The sequence below is a fragment of the Dromaius novaehollandiae genome, chromosome 15 (genome assembly GCF_036370855.1).
Source record: "Dromaius novaehollandiae isolate bDroNov1 chromosome 15, bDroNov1.hap1, whole genome shotgun sequence".
Taxonomy (NCBI): domain Eukaryota; kingdom Metazoa; phylum Chordata; class Aves; order Casuariiformes; family Dromaiidae; genus Dromaius; species Dromaius novaehollandiae.
Window position 1 is genome coordinate 22,156,104 of NC_088112.1, and position 25,887 is coordinate 22,181,990.

A 25,887-nucleotide genomic window follows, 5' to 3' on the forward strand; every position below is an offset into this window, starting at 1 on the left:
CCTTAAGCAGACTTAAAATGTAGGCAGCTTTTAATTTCCAAGAGTAGTTTCTATCAAGTCCTGCCTACATTTAACAAGAAAAGACTGCCACATTGAATCCTATTAAAGTCTAAATTCAAGTTGATTTTATTTAATTTCATTAGACATCTGATATCTAAAGAGTTCAACACACTACTACTTCCTGAAGATGTTTAAATAGTTAGCACAGAGTGGATTATTACCTACCAAAACCTGGTACAACTGAACAACTTTGAAAAAAGCTTTTGGCTTTGGAGACAGCAGTAACTACCATTTGCTATTTCTAAAATAGCAGCAAGGTATTTCAAGGTCATTTCGAACTTACTGCGTCAAATCTTGAAATCTTTACTCAAACCTTCCTCAAAAAAAAGTTATTTTGAAATCCTAACTGTAGGATTTCAGGCTATAGCACGCGGCAACCAATGCTGGATTACTGTCAGTCTGTTTCATGCGGTACAATCGGCAGAAGTATATATAAATTAAACATGCTCATGAAAAAAACCTTAGCAGTCATGAAAAGGACCATAAAAGACATATGAGAAGAACAGTTCCTATTAATATAATTAAGTAAAAGATTGGCTTTTCATGAATAGTATGTTCTAACATGAAGGGCTTGCCTACTTTGAGAAACTGTTCAGAGGAGATGATGAACACAGAACTGTTGAATTTGTATTTCAGAACAGCAGATGGTCTCCTAAAGACTTACCCTGGAAGAAAGTATGCACATATGAACTTCACCTAATGTGGGCTTAGCTAATCCAGAGTAATTCCCCTTTGCAGAAAAGCCCTGATGGACATATATATCTCTCTAGTCACATCTCCCCTCGACATACCTATTTGGGTCTAGTCTTTCTTTTTTAAAACACTATTTTTAGTACGTTTGTTTCCCCTTTCTCAAAAGGGAGACCATAATGTAAAATGGAAGAATAAATTTCACGGTCGGACTTTTTTAGTTGGCAGACCTGTTATGTGATGTTACCGTTGGGCAACACGTGCATTATCAAAGTGCGTTTGGCTAGGTTTTTTGAAAACAGATAGCTAAGAGTACCAACTAGAAGTGAAGGCGAGAAAAATATTTCTCGTCTTTGTTCTGTCAGTAAAATACTGATCTTCAACTTTATTGTGGTCTTGACCTTTCCTACAGACATACACCAGGATGATATACATTATGTCCAAGGCTGAGATTTGACATTACTTCCTTCTTCTGTAAGGCAATTGCTAATTCTGTCTTCAGATGGGAGACATAATAGCAATACACCTTCCTATTTCCCCATGTGACAGTTTCATAGCGCAGCTTCAATGCTTGGGAGAAAATGAACATCTAGACTTCCACTCTGGAACTGGACACTCAAATGACTATTCCCAGTCAAGAAAAAATCACAGATATGCTGAGGGAAGGAAAAAAGAACCATCCACAAATACAGCCCCAGGCAAGTCAGTAGAAAGGATGGGTACTGCACCAATCTACAAAAGTCATAAGAAACTTATTGCTAAAAATAATGAAGAAATATTTAACTGAGGATTCAGGTGGAACTAGAGCTAATTAAAAATTAGTTCCCTATGTATTTTTTTTAAAAAAATCTGTATTTCAATATTTTTGTAACACTGAATGGTCAAAGGGTTCAACTAAAAGGACCTAATTTGTAATCCTAATAAGTAAATTTTTGCACCTGTATTTTTTCTGCTTTTTCACCTCAAAAGTATTTGAGACATGAATTAACTCAGACATTACTAGAACTTTATGTGTGAAGGCCTTGAAAGACGCCAAGTGCAAAGACAGACTTTTAACTATAATGAAAAGACTGCATTTTTTAATTAATGTATTTGCACATTACCTGGTATTGCCTTTGCCCACTTTACTGCAGCTACTACTTGCCGTCCTCCCAGCATGTTGAGAGTTGACAGTATACGCCAGCTCGAGTCAGGTAGAGTGCTGTCATAGCCTGAATACAGAACTTCTGGTTCAATGACTTCCAGCAGGGAAACGAGGGTAGGGGTTAGCTGTGGCAGTGATGCAGGAACGATGCTCTTATTTCCAGGATTTTCAGAAGCATCCCTTGTTCCCGTTACATTAGCCTGCTGAATTCCTTTTATCTTCTTCTTTGTTTTTCGAGCTAGGAAAGTTTTTGGGAGTCACAGGTTAGATAATGGAAAGTAACCACACAGTAACAAAAAGAGCAAATGCTGCTTTAATTTTCCTGCATTTGCAGGAAGCCAATTGAAACTTTTAAAGCATTTTTTTTCATAAAATTGTAAATAATTTCACTTCAATACCAATTAAATTTCTTGTGAAAGTATTCTAAGTGAAAGGCACATTTTCAGTAATGTTCAAAATGTTAAATAATATTTGTAAGGGGGCCTGAGCCTAACATTGCTTTTACATGCAAAATTGCAATGAGACTTCCTGTAGCAGCATGACACCTGTTTGGAAATGCTTGCAGGATCAGGCACTTTATAATTTGCTTAATATATTAACCAAGGAACTGTGCAGAAGAAAGGAAAGAATACAGGCAAGGGTGGGAAGTTAGTGGATCTCTGGAGCCAGGGAAAACATTTTTGGGAAAGTGCTGGGCAGGAGCAGACTTTTTCTTGCCAACTCCCTTGCATATAAATCACTGCTGCAGTAATTAAACCATAAAATTCATATGGCAAATAAATAAAGCATCACACAGAGATGTTAGCTGTAAGCTAGAGAAAGTTGAAGTAACAATTTATAAGCATATTGTCAAATAATGGAATCTTCTATTTGGCTTTCAGCTCTCTTGGATGTAGTCTGCAAAAGTGAATATACTATTTAACCGAGACTGAAATAAAACCCAATTCCTTTCCTATGCCTCAACTGATTGATTGATTGATTTCTACTCTGGAATTTCAGAGACAGACCAACAACACAAAAAAAATCACGTAATGCGGTTCCTTTGTAAGAACCAGAAATTTAATGACCAATGTAGAATCTCTAATTAGCAGAAATTTATCACCTTTGTAGATTAACAGAATATAATATCCCCCTCCTGACCCTGTTTCTGCCACTGGCTAGGACAGAATTTCCAGAAACTGAATTGCTAAAGATAACAAATTCTCTACGGACCTTGCATAAATTGCAGTTTATATACTGACCATAGTTGCACAGATTTTCATGGGGGAATAGCAAAAGTCATTTCCTTGGAGCTTTTTGTTCCTCTCATCTAAATTTTGAAATTGCTGCTCCAAAATCTATTGAACATTGTTTCCTCCTCCCCCCGCCCTATTATATTTGCTTTTGAGAACAAGGGTAATGAACTGCTTTAACTTAAATGTACAAACACATGCCTTCAGCTTAATGCTGACACCTGGTATGGAAAATTTCCAGCCCAGAAAGTCTGATAAATTCTTGCATAATACTTTTTCTTATCAGATCTGGGTTTTTTTATTATAATTTTATTAGGCTATGCTACTAGACCTGACTTAGATATAAAGTTATAACTCTCAAAAAAGAAGGCTGAGATAATGTATTTCTTTCTAATTTCTTTTCAAATATAAAAATACTTCAAATTTAAAGCCAACTCCTTAAGGCAAATTACAAAAGATAAACCAAACAGATCAACCCAGCAGGGAAATAAAAGTATCCAGGATTTTTTGGTAAACAAACCAACAAACAAGAACTTGGCAGTCTGGAATCCAACAGCATCATAAGGGCTTCCGCGCGTACTGCGCTAACTGCGGAGTGCACGAGGACCTGCGCACGGGAGCAACGCCGGCAGCCCATGGTCTCAGGAGAGGAACTCGGGCAGATAGAGAAGTTCATCAGCTAAGTTTTAAGGGAAACTGTAACATCTGGGCTAAAAGCCTCACTGTAGCTCAGAAGGAGGCAGACATTGTGGCAGAATAGCACGAAGTTGGTAAACAAGGAAGCACTCTCACAGAGGGGACCTCTCCAGACATGGCTACACAGCCCCTCGTGCAAAGGACGGTCTTCAGACCGCCATACGAAGCGGCAGGCAGTTCAGCTGTCAGTGCTGTGATGCCATATTGGGTGGCCTGCCAAAGGGAAAGGTGTCAAAACGCAGGGGGTGGCTGGACACTCTTATGAAGTGCTCAGGAGCAGCAGGTCGTAATCCATGAAAGTGCCAATGACACAGGAACAGGAAAGAAGTTCTGGAGGGAAAATTTAGGCAGCAGATAGAGTGTGAAAGACTAAAGCCTTCATGGAAACACTACCTGAAATGACCTGAAGAACATGCACATCACTTCTGAAAATAGGAGAAAACAGAAGAGGCCAAAGAGTCTCTAGGGACATTTAATGATGAAAGCGTAAAATGAGAATTCAAGCAATAAAGGCTATCGTAGGGAATACCATTATTGTACTGTATAAATCTTTGATACTTCTAGCTTGATAGCTGTATATTGTTCCATTCCCCACCCCCATCTCAAGAAAGCACACAGCAGAAACAAGAAAGTTTCACAAAAGAGTGCTAAAGACAGTCAAAATATGACAGATGACTAAAATGATTATAATAGAAAATGATTAAGTAACATAGTTTTGGTGTATAAGGAACCATTTTTGTCTCAGTATGAGAAGAGATAAGAACTAAATTATCACATGGTAGATTTAAAACAGAAAAAAGTAGTATTCCACATAACACCTAACTGAGAAACTCAGTGCCAGAGTTGGCTCTAGATGCCAAGAACTTACATATATCCAAAAAGTGATTGCACAAATTCATGGAAGAAGTCTACCAGCAGCTACTGAACAAACTATACCCTGGAAATCCATGAGGTAAAGATGGCTAGAAGCAAAGATGATGTGTGTGGGAGACAGGCTAAGTGAAAGGGACCTTCAGACTGACATGACAGGACTATTCTGATCTCTTGCTACTCATTAACTGGTTTGCTCATAATCATTACTTGGTAGTTGCTCAAAGTGTGCCTTTTATGCATTTAGGATACACCTGATGACTTTTCAAAAAGAAATTACTGTCTAAAAAGTATGCAAATTTAATTATTATCTTCTAAACAACAGTAATTCTTGAACTGTGATCCTAAAATAGCCAAGATAAAAGGAACACTAACTTTTGGGGGTCTGTTCTGCACTTTATGCTGCCTCTGTTTTCTCTTCTATTACTTCTTCTGTATAACCAATTTACCATCTGTTCAGATTTGTCTGATGAATCACTGCTTTCATAGTTCTTTTTCACTGTTTAACACTACCTTGGGTTCTTCCACATTTTGCATTGCTGAGTTGCTAGCTCCCTTTTCCCTCTCAGTCAAAAAAGCTATTTCTTTTTCACCTCTTCTAACAACATACATAATAGCTATCCTCCAGAAAAATCAGTATTCTCTAGGATTCTCTGTGCCAAAATTCAGGCAAGCAAAATATAGTTGGAAGGTTCAAACTACACATGGAAAAGTGGCAGGTGTCTGAGACACCATTCAATTTTCATTTTCTTTGGTGCAGAAAGGCAACTCACGCAACATGTCCTAGAGCCTTTCTGAGGTTAGCTATATTGGAGTCTACTTTAAAAAGAGCTCACATACACTCATACAGGAATGGAAAGGCTTAATATTAAGTAACATACATATAAGATGCTTTACTCATGTAGATTAATTTACACATTTGAAGTACTTCAATACCTATATTTTTTAAACAACTATGAAGAAAAAAATTAGAAAAAAAGTCTTATAACAAAATGTATTATTTTCCACCTTGAAATGAAAATTGTGCCTTCCTGCATTACTCTATACTTTCTCTAGGCTTTACTGGCCATAGCAACCCCAGTAGGGAATACGTGTTCCTACCTTGGATACCAAGACTAGGTAAGTGGACTACCCTGCTATTATCTTTAAAGTGCAAGGTTCACCCGCTGGGAGTGCCCAGGAAGCTATATCTAGCTCCAGTGAGACACTCATTCACAACCTCACTTACTTTTAGCACTTCTTTTTGAATACACTGGTGTAGATTTTGTCTGTTAAGACACATACCCTTTTTTCCTGCATACAGATCACAAATAATATGTAAACAAGCCAAGCCACCCCCACAAATCTCTAGTCCAAAGTATGGGATTTATTTGTAAGCATGTGATACGAGGGGAAGCATATCAGACTGTTGCTTTTTTTCCCCCTTCTGCTGTGAAGAAAGGGGCATGAAGAACCACCTGAAGGGCAGAAAACTGATGATTCATCAGCCTGAGAGAAGTTAAAGCAGAAAAGAGGAAGAAAGAATGTGCTAACATAGACTCTTATGTGAGCATTCTCTCTTTAACATAACTTTGCACTTACTTTTTACCAAAGAACCTTGTTTTCGCTGAAATAAAAGCTGTTTATATTTGCATCTGACAAATACATTTTTGACATTTTAATTTTATCCGACAATTTTGATTGTACAGGTATCACCAAGATAACTATGCTAGGAAGTACTGTATTAATTGCTACAACTCAGGAAAAAATATCAAGCATAAAATGCATCTTACACCAGGGAAAATGTTTTAAGCAATTTTACAACTGCTGCTAAATCTCTAGTTGATGTGGTCTTCAGTTTCTCATTAGCCACCCAGGATTTAGCAGAGAATAAATACATAGCATATTTACATTTATTTACTATGTTTACTAGAGAGATTCTGACAGATGCTTAAAGACAAGCATTCACAGCCTGAATAAAAAGACTCTCCTTTTCTTTGGTTTGAAATATAGGTCCCAGTCCAATTCTAGATCCATGTCCCTGGGCTTCTCCCTTTGTGTTTTGCAGCTTCAAGTCACTTTCCTAAAAATGGGCATGCACAGTATTTCCTTACTAGACTTTTGTTAGAGTTCTGCTGTCTCAGATTCAGTGAAAAAGAAAACAAGATATGGATATGTGCTGACAGGAATAAGAAATAGTCCTGTTTTTTGTGGATGACTCACTTACACTGAACATATTGAAAGACAGGGCTATTGAATAAGGAGATGAAAGTATAGGAGAAACCTAGATTAAAAGAACAGTCTTATACATAGTGTAGAATGTGATATGTACTTCTAATGCATTGAAATGCTGCTCAAATGCTTGGTTTAGCTTCATAAGCAGCCCGACCTTCATTGTACACTACTCGAAAGAAAGAAAGGAATTTAAATATTTTAAAGTTACCTTCTAGGTTCATGCCAGCTTGAAGACATTTCCGGTAGCGGCACGCTGGACAGTTTTTCCTCCGAATTTTGTCAATAATGCAATCGTTTCTTCCAGCACACAGATAATTGTGCTGCCCTGTGTTCATAAAAACAAACAAAATAACCAGAAGCCCTACAGTTAGTAGTCAGTACCCATATGATTTCCTAATTCTAAACACCCAACACAGTTCTTTTATTTACACACTTAAGCCAATAAATATAGGAAGAAATCTTTTTTGCTACTTGTCAACGAGCAAATTCTATTTTTCAAACTATTTTTCTCTTAATTTCTCAAAGCTATGCTCTAAGGGGTATCCTCTAAATGCTTTCACAAGAGATGTAAATAAACTCATAAACACATTTTAGAAGTATTAGTTTCAAAGTTTCTACAGATATATAGACAGACCTTTAAAAATTTTAACAGTCAAGAAAGCTCCTCATTGGTTTTAGAGGCTGAAGTGGACAAACTTAAATTCGCTGGCATTTTTATGGATTCACAGATTCAGAACAGAGTTCAGCATAGAAATATGGCAAACAGAACTAAAAATAACTGAATTTCTTAGCTCTTAAGAGTAGGGCAACACTAGACAAGTATGCTGTTGATTCTTAATTATCTGAATTGTATGAACAGTTGTCCAAAGATAACTTCCTGTAGAAAAAGATCTTATTAAAAGACATCCTTTTCCCAGCTAGGGATCAAAAAACAGGTGTTTTCACACCTTTGGTGGGGATAAAGCTGATACCTAGGCTTTTTTACACTGTATTTCAAAGTCCTGATAGTCTTATAGTGAGAGAAACAAATTCATTTTCCAAGTACTGAGTTACTAACAAGAGAACCCAACTGCTGTCCTAAGAATCTTCTCGCAGAAAAAGAGCTTGATTATGGAATTTGTTTCAAACCAGCTGTGAAGATTATGGGTATGCAAAGTCCATTACTATGGCTTTAGTCAAGCTGCTTTCCAGGGAAGTGCTTCAAGTTTCTTGATATTCCAAGGAAGCCCTGAGCATTTTCCTAAATGAACCCCCAAAGCCTTTTCATTTAAAGAAGAAGGAGTCTTACTGAGCCTTCTATAATCTTTGTATTCTAAGATAAATTAGTAAACAGACCCATGAATCATTGTTCTGTTTACCATTATTAGTATATTAACACATATAAAGCAAATGTATTCGTAAACACACATGAAACAAACAGATAAATATTTGTAATCACTGCAACAGAGCAGGCAGTATAATTTCCCATTTCACAAAGATGTTTTACTCAGATCATGGTATAGTAAATACTGTAAATAAGGATGCTTCAGCAGTAGATTTTTCTGAGCTGTCCCTTTTTTTCCAACAAAGAGCTTCATCCTCATGAAAATACTGCTTGGCTTCTTACATTTACTACTTAGCCATTCTTGCCTTCTTTTGGTGAAGGCTACATTATCTCTTTGTATTACATTACATTTAAGCTTTCTTGCCACATCAAAATCTTGTGAAAAAAGGGAAGCTGATTCCACATTCTGCTTCACCTCATCTGAACATTGCCCAGAAGACACTCCAGTTGCACAGAAGAATGCTTCGCAGTTATATCTGCTGCTTAAAAAACAGAGCAAGATACCTAACAAATAATATGGTGGTAAAAATTGGTAGTGAGCAAACTGAGATGCTTCCAAGACAATTTACTGCATATGTGAGCAGTGTACTGAGAGCCCAGAGGAAAACCTTGCTGTACATCTTACAATCCAGAGCACAAGTATGTGGCTTGAGCTCTGAGTGCTATGAAAATATGAAGAATGCAAGACTCTGGAACAGAATGGGAGCAGTGAAAGGTTGTTCTGACCAAGTTTGCGTAATATGTAACCTGTCGTATAGCACTTAGGGTCAATGTCTGCTGAGGGGCACCCGGCCTACCTGGTGTCCCAAAACCAGCGTATAACCTCCTGGCAGTACCAGCATCCAAACAGAACAGCAAGCACACTTGTCCTGGCTGGCCAGCCAGTCCACTAACCAATCCTTAGAGCGAACTGGCTCATAAAAAGGCTAGAAATGGTGCAGAAAGGATTTGGAGCAACAGTGCTACACAGACAATTAGGCTGAAGAAGCAGCACAATCTGGAGCACAATAGGAGGCAGAGGTGTTGGAGGGATCGAAGTACAGAGAAGGTGTGAGGATCTGGAGCAAGGTGAAGAAAAGGAGGTGGGGAAAAGTGATGAAGATCTGGCAGAAGGGTGTGGGTAACATGTTGGGAGGTGAAAAGGGTTGATCCTGGTACAGGAGAAAACGGATCGTGAGGGCTCCAGGTTCTGAAGCACTGTGAAAATAAGAACCAGATAGCTCTGGCTGTGCTGGGCTCCTCAAGACAGGACCCCGGTTTGCATGAAGAACTGTACCTAAATATACAGTTGCTGGTCCATCTCTATCCCTTCTCTTTTCCTCTAGCTCTGCTCTTTACTGAAAGAAATATACTTTATACTAATTTTCAAGATACTAATAGTTCCAGTATCCTGTTTTTGTCACAGTGTATATGCGTATAGAAAAAGGCACAAAAAAGACTTCTGGGCTAAAGGCTGCATAACCAACATGCAGTTTGGTGGATCTGTACACTAATGGATGCCTAGCAGATATTAAAACAAAGGATATTAGAGAACAAATATATATATTCCAAATAAGAAAAATGTCTATTAAGAGACAAAAGTGAATTATTTATTTCTTAAGTCCATCTTAAAATGAACTGATCCTGAAAGAGCTCTTGAAAACACTCATGGTATTTAATCACATGAACTGAGGTTGAGATACCCTGTGGAGCAATATGTGGCAAGGTTGTGTCACTGATCAAAAGAAATTACTGGACAGATTTTTTTTTTTTAATGTATCAATACTTCCCTTTTTTTTTAAGCTTGAGAAGGACAAAACTGTCACTATGATATACATTCAGCTCCTACATAATACTTCTTTCAGGGGACATCCAGTGACGTTATTTTAATCCAAGTTGCAGATAATCATTGGCTCCAAACAAAGAGCCTGGCTCAAAATGGGAGCACAACTCCAGATGGGACCAGTTGGGAGGCACACAGCTAGCCAAAGCAGCTCAGAAATTGCAAAGACAGCTCAGTGCTTTGCATTTGAGCTAGTATTGTCTCTTGTTACACTTCAGAAACAGCTTCATCTTGCCACAGAACTGACATCCTTTTTTGCTGTGTCTAGCAGAAACAAACTTAACTTCTCTCATCCCTCTGAGAAACCCTGGAATTCCATAAAGTTTCCTATTGCATCATTGAGAAAGCTGGGAACTTGGAGGAAGTGCTTCTTCTGAAGCACTGAATCCTGATACATCTTTGTCAAACACAGCTTCCCTTTCCTCATGTGAAATCCAAATTGCAAAAATGGTTGCAAAAAATAGTCTGATTCTCTTCAAAATATCTATTAACTACTGCATCAAAAGGGCACGAGACAAGAAACCTTGTAGGAGATTTTTGTAACTGATGATGACATAATTTTACAGTTCAGGAATCGCTGTCCTTTGAGAGACACCGAGAATGTCTTTCACAATTTGTCTGCATCTCTGGTTTGAAGAGGAGTCAGGCACTGGGGTACAACCTAGTTCATTGCATAATGGCTACTTATGCAGCTCCCAAATCATACATTACTTAGTCTGCTATACACCGGACAGGGTTCAATTTAGCTTTCCAACATTTCTATTTTCTAGAATGATTTTCTTCCTATTATTAGAGAGAAATCTCAATGGTCCAAAACCACATACATATTTCTGTTACCCCTAGTATATCACACATGGACATTTATGTAATATAATCAATACTGCTTACAGCAAAAACCTTATGTACAACTACCATGATTACGTATATGAGAGATTTGTCAGGTTTCCTGTACAGTATTATACAAAAACCAGCTAACATTAAAATTAAAAATGACAAACTTCATGAGTCCTGTCACACAGGCACATAACCATATATAAATAGGACAAATAAACAAAAACAACGCAGTCAAAGAAAAGAAAAGAAACAAAAAGCCACGATAACAATACATCCTTTTACACTGTGAGTGAATGGGAGCATTTTATAAATGTAAATGCAATCTATGCTTCAGAAAATCACACCATTATCAATGTTATCTTACTATGAAAAGAACAGTTTATAATGCTTGGGGTTTTCCAGTAGGATTCTACAAATAACATGGATTCTAGTGAAGTTATTAGACTGCTCAAAACCAAATTATTTTTACATACGTGGATTTTATGTTTTTAAATAGCAAATTCCTCAAAACATATCTTACCTTCCACAGCTCTTTTGAAGAACACTTTGCAGCTGCCACAAGTAAGAACACCATAATGGCACCCAGAAGCCTCATCAGAGCAAACCAGACAAAGCTTGGGAGGTGGTCCCGTCGTTGCTGAGGTTGTGGATGGAGAAGAACTTACATCTGATCTCATTCCAGGGCTAAAAAAATAGCATAAAGATACTTTTAATTAAAATCTATGGAATAGTGTCAAACATATTATCCATCACTGCAAAAAACTGATTGCCCTTATCCTGAAATACTTAAAGCTCTGCACACTTAAGTTCACCAGACTTTGAAGTTGTTAAACAATGTGTTTTGTAATGCATAATAAAGCTGCATGGATTTTTCACCACCTGTTTGACGTGGTCAGGATGACTTCTCTTGCACGTCCCTGAAGCCACGTGTCCTGCGCCATTACCCTAACCTCTTCAACCCACTCTCACTCGTTCCGCACTGTGTGCATCACTGCGGACTGCGGGGAATGGACAGTAAGTCCTGCGGGAGCTTCCTCTCCACCATCACCATATGGAGTTCTGCTGAGACACTTCTACGCAAGAAGCTGTGCAAATTAAGTTACATATACATTTATATTAATAAACAATCATTTCCCTCAGCATTTCAGAAAAAAATATTCCTAATCTCAGGATCTGTTTTTCCTATGTAAACATATATGCCATCTACAAATGAAGAGTTAGTTTTTTAACTATTTTTACTGTTAGAACAACAAACAGAACCCATTGTACCTCCAAGCTGCTCCCAGCCATAAGGGCAGAACCAGCGATGGTTCCGACCGAGTTCACAGCTAAACGTACCCAGCACACGCGAACGATCCACACACACCTGATGCATTACCTATTTAAGGCCTCAGCACCTCCTTGTTGAGTTTACTTTTACAAAATTTAAACCATTTAAATGAAATTTCTATACTGTATGCTTAAGTATTTTTCACAGAAAATTTTGTCCAAAAGGGTTCCAGCTGCTTTCCAGATGAGGCTAGAAAATAACACTTTTTAAAACCTTTGAAGCCTTTACAGGGAAATGCTCCAGAGCATTCATGTTTCCTGATGTGGACTTAAAATTTCAGTGGGGGCTGGCTTTTGCATTAAAAATTACCTTCTCTCTCAAGAAAATCTGACCAGACTTGATCATGTATTTAAAAAAAAATAATCATAGTTCTCAAACATTCACAAAAACTCTACTTCCAGCCCAAATCAGAATGCTCCAGCATTTCGAAGGCCGTAGCTTTGAGCAGATCCCCTCTGAATGTCCCATCCCCACAGAGCAACGAGAAATATCCAGTCCAGTGTTTCAGAGAGTCCGGGAACTTTCTCTGCAATGTTTGCTCAAACTCAGGAAGGAGTTAGATGATAAAAGCAGATGCAAGGAGCAGGAATCCTACAATTCAAATACCAAGGGGGAAAAAAGTCAAATCAGAAGAAAGAAATGTTTCAACAAAGTCCATACTTTGATGAATATGGGACAGAGAAAAGTGAAAGTTACTAAAGCTAGAGAAAAAAAGAGTTAGCCAGTATAGGCACACAGAGGCCTCAGATACATGCATAAAAAAAACCCCAAAAAACAGAGGCTGAGATGAACTGGGGGTGAAGGTGATCAGGATCTAAGATAGAGCAAAGAAGGCAGAGCAATAAAAGGAAAACATGGACAAGAAGATAGCAGCACAAGAGGCTAGACCATGCTGGAAGAAGGGCTGTGATAAGAAGACTGAAGAACAGAAATTAGGCCAAATGAGAAGACTGGAAGGAGGAGTGGAGCGAAGGCTTCAATAGGAAGGGCGTGCAGTGAGAATGAGGTGGAATGAGTAAACCTTGAGGAAAAGGGGAAGAAAAAAGCCCATCGAAGAAAGAACAGTTCTTTCCAAAAGATGAAAAAGAACTGAAATCTGTCATGTCACTCCTTTGCCCTCAGAAAATAACCGTGAAATACAGTAGCATTTCCTCCACTGTGTGCCTCTACAAAGAGGCTGACAACCATCAGCACCATCGCTAGCTACTCTGTCAACTGAAGTGGCAGTCATTTAATGATTCTAATCATGTCTGTGATCCACATGATGGATTTTCTGTTTTCTCTAATTATTTTTCCTTCTTTTAAAGAGTAAAAAATTATGCACATGAAACTACAGAAAAACAATGTTCAGGCTGCACAATCGAGCACTCAACATCTAAGTAAGTGCATAAGGTAATTCGTCCCAGTTACCTTTATTTGGTGTCCTCACATACATGCATCTTTAATTACATGCTCATCAATTTTTACAAAGCATGTCTGCTTTCTTCAGTACAGAGGTGTTCTGGGAAGGAATAACGTAATGTAACGAAGCTACTTTTTGTACAGTGCTGTCTCCTCCAGTGGAGGAATTAGCAGACAGAAGCTAATGGTTCTGGGTTTGCAGGAAAGGAAACCTCATGGTTAGGGCAGCTGAGAACACAAACCTATTCTTGCCTCCACGACAAAGCTCTGTGTGATGGTATTTGATCAAAATCAACCAAACTTTCTGGAAACAAGCAAATGGTGTGTCTTTTTAATGCAGAATTTGAGATGTGACATATGATTTGAAGAAATGCACATTATAAGCAGAAGGCAATGGAGCTGTGCTCTGAGCACACCACACGCAAGATGACTGATGCTCAGCTCCTCTGGTCAAACAGACCCTGCATTCTGCAGCTCTGCCCGCCACATGTCTGGGTTAGTGTGCATTTTCAAAACAGATGATATGTGTATTGCATGTAGTAGGCCGGCCTGCTGCTCACAGCAAGTCTCAGCTTTACTTTGTATTCATAAAGCTAAGTCTCTGTGCTCCTTTGGACTGCCTCAGGAAATACAGAGCAGGCTGCTAAAACTGCCCGCACGATTCATTCAGAACTGCAGCCTACTACATAATCTCAAATTGCCTCCAATAATTGGCCATGTGTGGGCTGCAGCTTGTGTATCTCTGATCAGGGTAAGACTCAATATTATAAGAAATCAAGTTTCAGGTATTTCAAAGTAGGGATTCCAAAATTACTGAACAAATTCACCTGAGTTTGGTATCTTTGTGTGTCAGATAAAAATTGAAGTCTGAAATGCTCAATATAGCACTAAGCATCAGAAAGAGCCCATCTCTCTGCAGAATGCAATTTATATGATGTGAAGCACATGAGGATTTTGGCCATACAATTAATTACAAACAACAAAATACTCACTGGCTGCTTCCTAGTCGAGCCCAAGCCACACTCTGCATTCCACGAAGCAGAGGTCTGCACAAAATGGTAGGTGGCCAATACAAGGAAAGGCTGTATCATAATGCAGGCCAAGACTAGGCCTAATTATGGCTGCACGCTAAACTTTTCAGTGCTTCACTTTGCAACTTAAATGAAATTCTTTATACGTATGTTTTGTGAATAATGTTGCTAAGGTGTAAAATTTCCTCCTGCAAGAACGCGCAGGCAGAAGCACCCTGCACTTAAACTGGTTTCACACGCTCTGTCACTTCAACGACTAACCTCACTTTCAGGTTTGAAACTTCATAAAGCGATAGTGAAGAAGCTTTTACAAAGACGTTCATGAGAAGCACAGGCCAGATGCTGCTGACGCTGGCTGCTGTTTGCTTACAGAACGGGCATAAATACCAGAGATCACCTTAAGCATACGGAAAAGATAAAACTATACTTTACTAAGACTCCCAACAAAGAGTCTTTTGCTTATAATCCTGTAAGTGTAGCACCGCCTTAAAAATAACACAGGCAATGTCAACATCCTATCTCCTCTACCACACTGTGGGGCAGGCCTGGCTTTCCACTAACACTTCAGAAAGCAATCCAGCCGGAGGCTTGGGAACCCACATTTGAGTCTTCGGTCCCTCCCAGCACTCCTGTCTAACTGGACAAATAATTTAGACGATTTCTTCAACTACAAAGCTTTCTGCCTTATCACGTGAGACATACGTTAGTTTCTTGTATTATGGTTTTCTGCACCTTACCCATCCATTTGGAAAATGGGATTAAACTGTTTCTCTACTTTGTAGTGTCACAAGCAAAAAATTATATTAATAAACTGGGTGATTATTTCTTACCTCAAAAACCAGAAACTATTAAAAACAGTAATCCACAGTAATCACTGACCAGTCAAAACCTACTCTAATTTGCTTTATTTCTAAAGTTTTTAGGCCCAGTAGCTCCTTTTCTTATACTAGAACATCTCAGTTTAAATGCTGAAATATACAGCTAAATTTTCAACAGTGCTGGGAGTCTATAATTTTAAGTGAGGAATATAAATTGAGAACTTCTGATCCTTAAACTGTTTAAAAACAGAAAAAGAGGGAAGCATCTTTCTAAAGATAGTTTGAAGACAGCTAATTTAGATACAAAAATTAAGTTCTTTATACCTTATAAATTTATGACAAAAGTATTTTTAAGGAAACATTCATCAAGTGTCACAGAAACTATGGTAGTGCCAAAACATAGTCTACTGAAACTGTTCAATCACCTTTAATTTTTAATAGGGCTCATTTTCTTTATGAGTAGCATAGAAAATGTAATATGAGAAAGAAAACAGATGATATGACTTACAAAACTAAAAATAAATTATTACATTGATTAATAAAGCAGTAGCCAGCAATCTAATCTGGGCTCCTGGCATATCTTTTCAAGCTTGGCTATGTCAGATAAGGCCACTATTTACTAACTGTATGGAAAACTGCCAGATACTGTCTGTTCCCTGGCTGTGTAAAATAAAATTCTGTTTGCCTGAAATATGGAGAACAATATGGATTACAGCGCATAAGAACTAAATGCAAGAATTTCACATACCAGACTATAAGCTAAAGTGAATATGTAAAAAAATGTGATAGTTCTGTATCTAAACCAAACTGGCTTGAGGTTTAATATAAATCTTTTACCTATACAGTATGAGGGTGAGGTAGTAAAAGACAGGCAAACACATATTAAGGAAGGAATAAGAAGGGGGAAAATACAATCCAAGTGCTTTAATAATAAAAAGATACTTTTTAGCTATTAGCAGAAAGGTTTTTAAAGTCAACAAAAACCTAATAAACCAGGATCCTTAACTAAATGAAAGAAAAAATAAACATGCACAAAAGAGCCTGAAAAAACATATTCCAAATTTTCAGAATGCACAAAACCTTTAATTTAATTTTATTTTGGAAGGAAAGGTATTAGCCATTTAAAAGGTAGTGAACTCTATTCACATGTATTTTTTGAAATTATTTATATATTAGCTAATTTTGTTTGTATATTTGCATTTGTTTGCCATTTCTAGTCAAGGAAACATAGAGGGAAAATGGAAAGGCTTAAAGAAAAGGAGATGCAACTACAGTAACCAGCTCTGCAGAAGTTAAGCTGCTGCACTAAACCATTTTGTTGTTAATCATTTACCAGAGACTTTCAAACTAGGCTCAAGGTTCAAGCTTTAATAATGAAGGGTGTGATAAAGTTTGTGGTGGTGTGAATTTTTATTTCGCAGGGTCCTCTTCCAGGGACGGTCTTTTTTTAGGGAAAGCCTATCCGTCACAGGACGGACTCGGACTCGGCCTGCCCCGGCGGAGCAGCGTCCGTGCCGCTCCCGCAGAGCCGCGGAGGCTGGAGCCCGAGCCGGCGGCTGGAGCAGCGCGAACAGGAAAAACAGCCAAGTGAGTCAGAAACACAAACAACAACAAGCCTCTGGCAGGAGAATTAAAACCGAGATATCAGATATGGCTGATCGTAACACTGACAGCCCTGTAATTAACTATAAAATTTTGAGCAGAAAGATGTGACAGATAAAGTTATTTGCTCCTCTGAAGAAACCTTTCTTCAGGTCGGTTGTGCACTACGTGAAAAAAAACTGCTTTTTTCTTTTCCTGCTTTCTTCTGTCTTTACTGTGAAGATTATAAAATCTCTCTGATACAACACAGAATACATACATTCCTACCCATGTTAAACATCAATAAACACTATCTTTAAAAATATACTACATTCCTGTTACGTTATTAAATGAAAAAAACTCCAACGAGATAATGAAGAGACAAAAACCTTCAACAACTGTAATTATTAGTCATTTACAATCTACAACTTACAACTCTCTACTAGTGAATGAAAGCTTAGAATTATAACTTCAATCACCTTTAATACTGAATCACGATAAGATCTAATCCGCTCCGGCTTAGAGAACAAGGGGAGAAACAAGGTGATGCCAAAGCGCTGGCGCAGCCAGCCCTGCCGAACTGGCAGTCGAGCAAGCACAGTAGTGTGAGAACCAAAGCCGCTGCATCCGAAACTCCCACGCTGTTTACAAGACAGCAGTTTTAATGCAAAGCTCTTTTTAGTCCCTTTTTCAATCCCCTTAGCCAAAGTGAAATCTGAAAACTTGCCCTGATCTCTGAAACAGGACAGCATGGAAGGCAGTGGTCAACTGTAGAAGTTAAATTATTTTAAAAAAATCTAAATAAAATTAGCACCAATAGCAAGTTACACATGTGCAGTGAGAAAAAAAAATACCACTTGGTTAACCGTTTTAAAATGAAGTATATATAAGGAAAACAACTATACGCTACAGAAGAGGAAAAAGAGCATCTCAGGAAATCTATGGTGCTGCTAGTCAAAGTCGAAACTGTCAGCTCAGCATTTTTCACCTTCTAAAAACCCACCCTGAAGAAAAGCTCCGAGGAAACACATAATAAAGAATTTTCTTAGACATTCAGACAACGAAGGTATTCCCTGGTGCTACTATAAATTACAAAAACAGAACACCTGCAACTGGCTCCCGAAAACCTCTAAGAAAATTTTACTCGCATCTGATTGCCAATTCCATTGAAAGAAATGGACAGGATACATTGAGGGTGGGAAAAAAAAACAGCTCAAAGATCGACTAAATTTATCTAGGTTCCAAGTACTGTAAATAAGTCTATTCATTTTGTTCCTACTTCTAATGTAACACTTCACATATGAGAGTTGCATTCCTTCCATGCTAAATCTAGACCACAAAATATTATATGCCATAAGTCTTGGCTCTCCAGCATAAGCCACCTCAGTATTTAATTAGTGTATTTTTGAAAGCAGGTTATTTATCCATATAAGTAGTATCAGAATAACAGTGAAAAACTATTTTCAATGTCACTGCCATCTGGGCCTCATTCTTAACTTTTATCAATGAGCACAATGTAAACATTCGGCTGCATACACCACTTAATTACATTTTTTGAATTGTTTATTTCTTTATTAACTAGAGAACTGCTGATTACTGTACTTTTTGATACCTTCTTAAGCAGGGAAGCAGTTTTCAGATCAAGTAGAAAAAAACTGTAAGGCGACTCTACTAGAACTATAAATATCTATCAAAATATTAAAATAAATTATATTTGCCAATTGAAAACAATCTCAAAAATGTATTTTGCTGAGTTTATTAATATTTCACATATGAAAATGCCATATTGTTGCTAATTTTCATTTCTTAATTACTATGGCATAGTACTATTCAGCATCAGATTGTACAGACTTTGCACAGAGAGAAAAAGGAAGGGATCGCATACAGAGCAACAAGCTGCCACTGCTGTCCTTTACCTAAGCACTCTGGGAGACTCCACTAAAACGTCTGGCTTAAGAGACTTGACTGTCATTTGAGAGATCTCTGTGACAAAGCCAGGGCAGAATCCACACCCCGGTACTCCAGGGAAGCACATTACAACATCTCTTGTAAAACAATCACTTAGTTTGAAAGGGACTGAAAATTGGTAAGAGCTGTTAAGAACTAATGTTTTCCTTCCAGACTGTCTACAAACTCAACCCATACAAGTCTGTATCTTTTCGTTTATCTGGTAAACATCGAGTATGCGCAAAGCTCAAATATGGTCAATGAAGATCAAATACACTGCAATTTATGTCAAAGTCAATGACCTCTTAGGATGCTGACTCAAACATCCCTACTGGCTACCTGAATGTATTAAAAAAATGTATGTATCCCCAAACCAAATCAAATTAAAAAAAAGTAACTTTTATACAGAACCTATCTATACTTAAGCTATCTTTCCTGCTTTTTATTTAAAAACAGAACTGAGTTGTTATGGTAGAAGAACTGTTCTCGATTACAAACACATTCCCAATGACACCGCGATAAATTAAATACCTAAAACAGATTACAGTATTTAACGAAAGTCTGCAAATAAAAAGATCCAGTATTACTGTTCTGTAGCCCCTCTGAAAGTCAAGAAAATTAACGCCACCTCTTTATCACTCACCTAGATAAACACCTTAACCATGAATGGACAAACCAGGGAAGCAGATTTGGGATTAATGATCTTGTTTTGTGTACATACCTATAACAGTACTGGTAACCAAGATAATAACAACATGAAGAATGGGTAAAAGAGAGAGACCATGCCCAAATTTGCTTCATTTCTGAATAGAGAAACTCATTGCAGAGATGTTATTTTAGAGTTAGGTTGGTGGGTATAATCACAGCTCTTCCTGAAGTTGTCTCTACATCAGTTGTCTCTACCTCAGAATGTATTTTATAGCAAACTTAAAAGAAGAAAGTACTAAGATTCTAATTCACAAAATATTTTTAAAATACGAGACATACCTAAAGCAGCAAAGTCTCATAATTAACCTCTGTGTCTATGGAACAGCACACATCTTACCATTCACTTTAACGCAACTAAAACAGACTGTATGATTCATTGCTTTGTATAAAGTTGCCTCAAATTAAGTCAACATTTTTTGCTTACATTTCCAACAACTCTCATATGTCATAACAAGGACATTAACCAAAGCATCAAGACCGAGTTCAAAACAAAAAGTGGTTTCAGTCTAAATCGAGGAAAGACTATACATATATCCACAATGAAGTATTTTGTTTTCAAATAGTAAGCGTATATTTATACATAAAGCTAAAAGAGAATGCATGCCTCTGCTGTAAGTGCTGCTGTACAGAACCACCCAACTCCTTGACGCTGGCAAGGTTTTGATCTCTGCACAGCCAAGATTTCTCACGGAGAGCCTGAACTGCAAGCCAAAACTCTGCTCTCCATAAGTGTATGAAGAAATAATACTTGTTTAATTAAAAAAGCCAGTATATATAAACTTTGAATATATAGGAAATCATACCTTTTCCCATGTCTGTGTTAAGCACGTGTCTCACCATACAGAGCTCTAGTGAAGGCCATCAGGAGCGCAAGCCATGGCAGCTGCTGGCATCGACGGCGACTACAACTGCTGGAGAAGCGACGTGCACGCCCTGTGACACGGGGACACGATGCACGCACAAACACAACGCACTAGTTTACAAGACTGCCCACACCGGACAGCTAGAAATGTTAAGTATATGTACTTAGTAGAGCTTCGGCGATGAGTGAGTGTTACTAAGAATAGGCTTCACAGGGAGCTTGTGTGTGTTTTTGTAACGGGAGGAAGAGACGGCAGACGCTACCGTTCTGAGGATGCTGCTTTCGTTTCTTATAAATTATATTCTATTAAATAAAAAAAAAAAAACCCTGAAAGTATAGGCAAATACCAATAAAGCATAAGGAGAAGGAACTTTGTACAGGTTCTCTGATCAAGCCCACAGGAAGGAAAGTGAAGGTGTTTAAGCAGAGCAGGTTCCCGACGGACACAGGGCTGCTTCACCTCTCGCCTCGCTCCCAGGTGGTACTCACGCTAAAACCTGAGGATGCTAATCCTCGCCTGTCACAGGTGTCTCGGCATGGTCTCAGCATTGTTCTTTAATTAATATGCCAATGCCGGGAGTTTAAACGAGCCCCAGGGAGCTTTCTTCAATTGCCGAAGTCGCACACTACTGCAGCTCCCTCCAGAGCCACGTGCATCAAAGGCACCGGCTCGCCTTACTTTAAAATGGCGTCTGCTACCATTTTAGAGCTCACACAGGAGTGAAAAAGAAACACTAACGCAAGTGAGTGACGTGATTTTTTTTTTTTTTTGGATACTCTCCAAAATGTAAAGGTTTCAAGGGCACAGGCAAAGCTTTCTTGGAATGGATAAATGGTAATTGATGTTGCAGCTGCAACCTTAGCTGGAGCTCCTGGGATTTCAAATGTACTACAGCCTTAAAGTATTTATGACCAGAATATGATAATTAAGCTGTATGCTCTAAACTTTTACATTTATTACTGTACTCAAGTGAAACAGACAAAAAAATCTTACCTTAATTTCTACATGAATCAGTTTACTCATATTTTTCCAAAGGTCTTTTTTTATTACTGTCATTGTGCGTCCTTGCTTCCTTAAATAGACAGTAAAAAAAGTAATAAAATGTATTTCCCTAATATATCTTTTACTTAAAATATGGAATCAAATTATCATGGGCCATCCTAATTCCTGATGCTTGGCTGGATGGCAAAATCTGCATTTGATCTACACATGAATTTTACATATGGTTCTGGATCATCTAAAAACTCAGCTGTCAAGATCTCCGTCTCGCAGAAGCATCCAGCCGTAACGCACGTGTATGCGCTGTGTTTATGAGCTAAGGTGCAAGCAGGTGTCTCCGCCGAAAGAGACTGCAATGAAGACGACACTGCAAGACTATCTAATGCAGTTAGAAGTACAAAAATTACTCAGAATTTGATTTATACAAATCTACTTTCATTTTAAACACAACATAGGAGACTGTTCCTATTCCATTCAATCTCTGAAGGCAGCAAGCGCTCTTTCTGGTCTCAACAGCTAGAGATAGCTCTTCTGCATGTGTGGCTCCTTCTTGGAAGCAGTTTCTTAGTTTTCTGATTCTGAAACTCTGAATCTTGCAAACAAACCCAAAGCCAATGTACCTTAACCAAAGTATCTTAACAGCCTTCTTTCAACGCTAATTCCATTCCGCCAGAACGCGGAATTCAACAAGACACCAGCTTTCTTGCATAGAGAGAGTTCGCTGTTATTAAAACAGACCAAGGAGCTTGAAACAGTCACAGCAACATTTTGGCTTAGCCTATACTTCTCGCATACATGCTGACTGTATTTTACTTCTTATGACAGCGACCTTATTCGTGTCACACTGGAGGAACTTAAATTAAAATACTAAACAGGCCGGGTCCCATTAATGACCTCAGCATGTGAGCATGTATACATTGCTTTAGTTTTCTCAATGCGAGTGTTTCTGTCAATCAGAGGACTGTACTCACAGGCTGCCAAAACGCTGTTGCTAGAAAAAATACTAGACATCTGGAAAGCTGACTGTAATATACATAGAAAAAATATTAATGTTACTATAAGAAGTACAGTAAAAGATTTAATTGCAACAGTCAAAGAACAGATATTTTAAAAGCTGAAGGATAATACTGGTATAATATCACACTGAATCATATATAGAGAGCTATAAACAGATTTAGACTTGTAATTAGAAAGTATATTTCTGCTATTTAAAAAGACTTTTCTGCTACCAGTATAATCCTACAACAGGAATCCTGACACTGATTTTTATGAATGCATATACACAATCTTCTTCAACATACTTAGTCTGTATAATTATTTTCTGCTTTGCTGTATAAAATTAGTAAACAAAAATAAGAAAGCAAATATAAAAACCTAGCTTTTCTGAGGAGGACGAAGAGGAGAAGGCAAAGAAGGAAACAGGGCAAGAGATGCAGCAAGGAATTTCTCTCCCTTCTTTCCATACAACTTAAAGAAAGCTCTGTTTAAAAGTGGAAGTAATAGTACAAAAGTTAAGATGGCAAATTCTTCAGGGCATAACATATATTTTCTCCATAAAGCCTCACACAACGAGGCTTTACTCCTGGCATAGGATTTCAGACTTTGTCAACAAAAAGAATACATTTACACGTGAACCAGTTTATCATGGAACATTAACCAACGTGTTACATTCTAGGCTCTGCTTCAGTGGAAATATATGAAGAAGAGGGAAGGGAATGTGTGCCAATTTTAGATTTTGGCCTCAGTCCATTTGATATGGATCCAGAATGACTTGGTTGACTGTTGAGTCATAGGTTGTTCAAGTGACATTATTTTACATTTGACTAGTTATTGTTCTTTAAACTTTGAACGGGAGTTCGCAAGCTCAAAAACCACCAGTGAACAAAATAAAAGGAGCCAGCGCACAGTTTAAACACGGTTCTTAAACAGCAAAAAGAAGTCTCTTTAAGTGACATCTACTTTTAACTGGGATAGCTAGAGATCCCACCTCACAATTAAAAAAGTCTGTTTTATATTACCTAATACCCGTAACACACAGTAATAACTTCAAAATGTCAGAAGTACGTCTGAGATAGCCTCCTTGTTTATATTAAGGTGAGAAAGAGAAGCAAAGCTTTTCCTGTCCAAAAAATTAGTGAGTGAAATGAGTGCTACGTTTCTAACAGATACAGCAACAATATAATCTTGAATTATTAAATCATCGAGGTGCATACTGTTAATTCACTTCAGCCAGTATTCATTATAAAACTGAAAATCAAAAAATTGAAAAATCTAAACATTACCACTTCAATACTGAATGTGTACTTCTAGTTGGGGTAAGAGTAGCCCATAAATAATATGGGTTTACATTTAACACAGGTGTATATTATATAGGCATGATCGAAAGTGAACTTATTGTACAAATGTACTCCTTTAATAACAGAAATTTTTTTTAGTGAAACTTGTTTGCTCCATGTATTTTCAACAAGTCCACTTGACTCTGTTTTCCACTGCATTTTACCCCAATTTCAGACAGCAGCTATGTTTTCAGTAGGTTTTGATCCCCTCTGAAGGGCATGTTTTACATTCAATTCAATGTTATATCCAGTTGTCTTCAGAAAAGCAATCAATAGTTAAAGAAACAGCTGGAGGAAGAATGTTGGCCTATCTTTAATAAGAGAAATGTAGTGTAGTACAATGAAAGTAAGTATCAAGAGAGACTGTCTTTATTACAATAATCTAGGAAGGAGAAAATCAGCTTTCATAATAGCTTCTGAGACAAAAAACAAAAAGCAACAAAAACATGGTATCTTGGTTACTTTGCTGAAGAAAAAACAACACTTCGGATGATTTTGAGATCTTAATTACAGATCAAGATGATTGCAAGATGTTCTTCATGATGCTAGAGGCCAGGATCAAGGTTCAAGGCCAACTCAATTTAATAATTTTGTAAGGTGCTAGCCCATATGTGTGTAGATATGTTCCACACTTATTCACGAGCAATAAAATCACTTAAAAAGGTAATTAACGGTATTTTTTTTTTATTCCATTAGAGAGTGAGCGCATCCAGTAATTCTTGTAGGAAAGACAGGGAGCAAATTCAGAAATTCCTGGTGACTTAAAAATAAGAAAGTAGCTGAAGAACAAAGCACTATGATCTCACACTGCTAAGCTCCCCAAGGCAAAGGCTAAGCCCTCCCACTATGGACACTACTGAAAGGTTTGCTTTCATTTTTTAAGTTCCAATCTTTGGTGCAATTTATTTCGATGCTCCTTCATATCCAGACCTGTGCATAAATACATGTCACAGCTTAAAACTCAGCAAACCTGTCTAAAATGTATTCTCTTAAATCTTATACAAATTTTTAATGCCTTTAATAATACTGCTTAATTTTATGTTTACTGACCTCTGCCACCTTTGATACAAAGAATATATACAAAACTACTCTTAAAAAACCCACATACAAACAGGAAGAAAAGTTACACACTTATTTAATGAAACAGAATCAGCCACCCAAGCTTCTGTAACAGGTTTCAAAAGGCCAAATAACAAGTATTACCATAGACTTGTAAGATGCATATAGCTCTTGTACATCATTTTAGTGGCACCTGTAAATCAACTTTATTGGATTATCTGGCAGAGTGCTATAATTACTTTTGTCAACACTGTTAAGCAGTTAAAGATAAAATTTCTATTATAACAACCTATTAAGTATGCATGTTATCTATTATCTGCTTTTATTTCCACTTGGCATCCATATGTCACACTCGAGACTATCAAGATGTTTCACCAAGTCCTTGTTGTTTCATACTCCTGGACTTTAAAAGAGCTCCTTTTCTTGTCTTTTTTTTTCCCCCCTCCCATTATGTTTAGGCCTTGCTTTCTGTACCTCTCCTGTATTTTTCATATTACTTTATCCACTTTCCTCTGTCCTCTTCCTCTCCCCCCGCTTAGACGTAGGAAACTGCATTCGTGCCCTGCCGAATCTCGCATCGTTTCCTGGCCACATTGTTAATCTATGCCTCTTTGTATATCTTCTCTTCCTGAGCGGCGTTCACAGCTCCTCCCAATTTAAACTCCATCTGCAAATTTCATTAGCAGGCTGTTTACTCTCTCTCATGTAACGACCACAGAGGTGAATAGTAAGATAACCCTAGAATCTGTACACACCTATCTACGTACATCCCCTTTTCTCTGGGAGCACCTTCTATGTATTAAAGACTCTTCTGTACATTTTACGTTTAATTATAATGATAATTAAATGATCATTTAAATGTACCATTTCAAGTTTTAAATGGTGGGAATTTCCATATTCTTTTGGAAGGTTATTAAAAACTTTCCTG

At 37.7% G+C, this 25,887-nt stretch overlaps 1 protein-coding gene across 3 annotated transcripts in view; it reads right to left on the minus strand.

Annotated features, from left to right (window-relative positions):
- The window catches only part of NR3C1 (nuclear receptor subfamily 3 group C member 1), a 75,912-nt gene that overhangs the window by 19,091 nt on the left and 30,934 nt on the right, over positions 1-25,887 (minus strand). For all 3 annotated transcript variants that reach the window (XM_064521184.1, XM_064521183.1, XM_026118192.2), the window contains exons 3-5: positions 11,407-11,570; positions 7,115-7,231; positions 1,854-2,132 (exon numbers count right to left, since the gene is read on the minus strand). In XM_064521184.1, the coding sequence (XP_064377254.1) occupies positions 1,854-2,132; positions 7,115-7,231; positions 11,407-11,570 (560 nt within the window). The remainder of the gene's footprint in view (positions 1-1,853; positions 2,133-7,114; positions 7,232-11,406; positions 11,571-25,887) is intronic.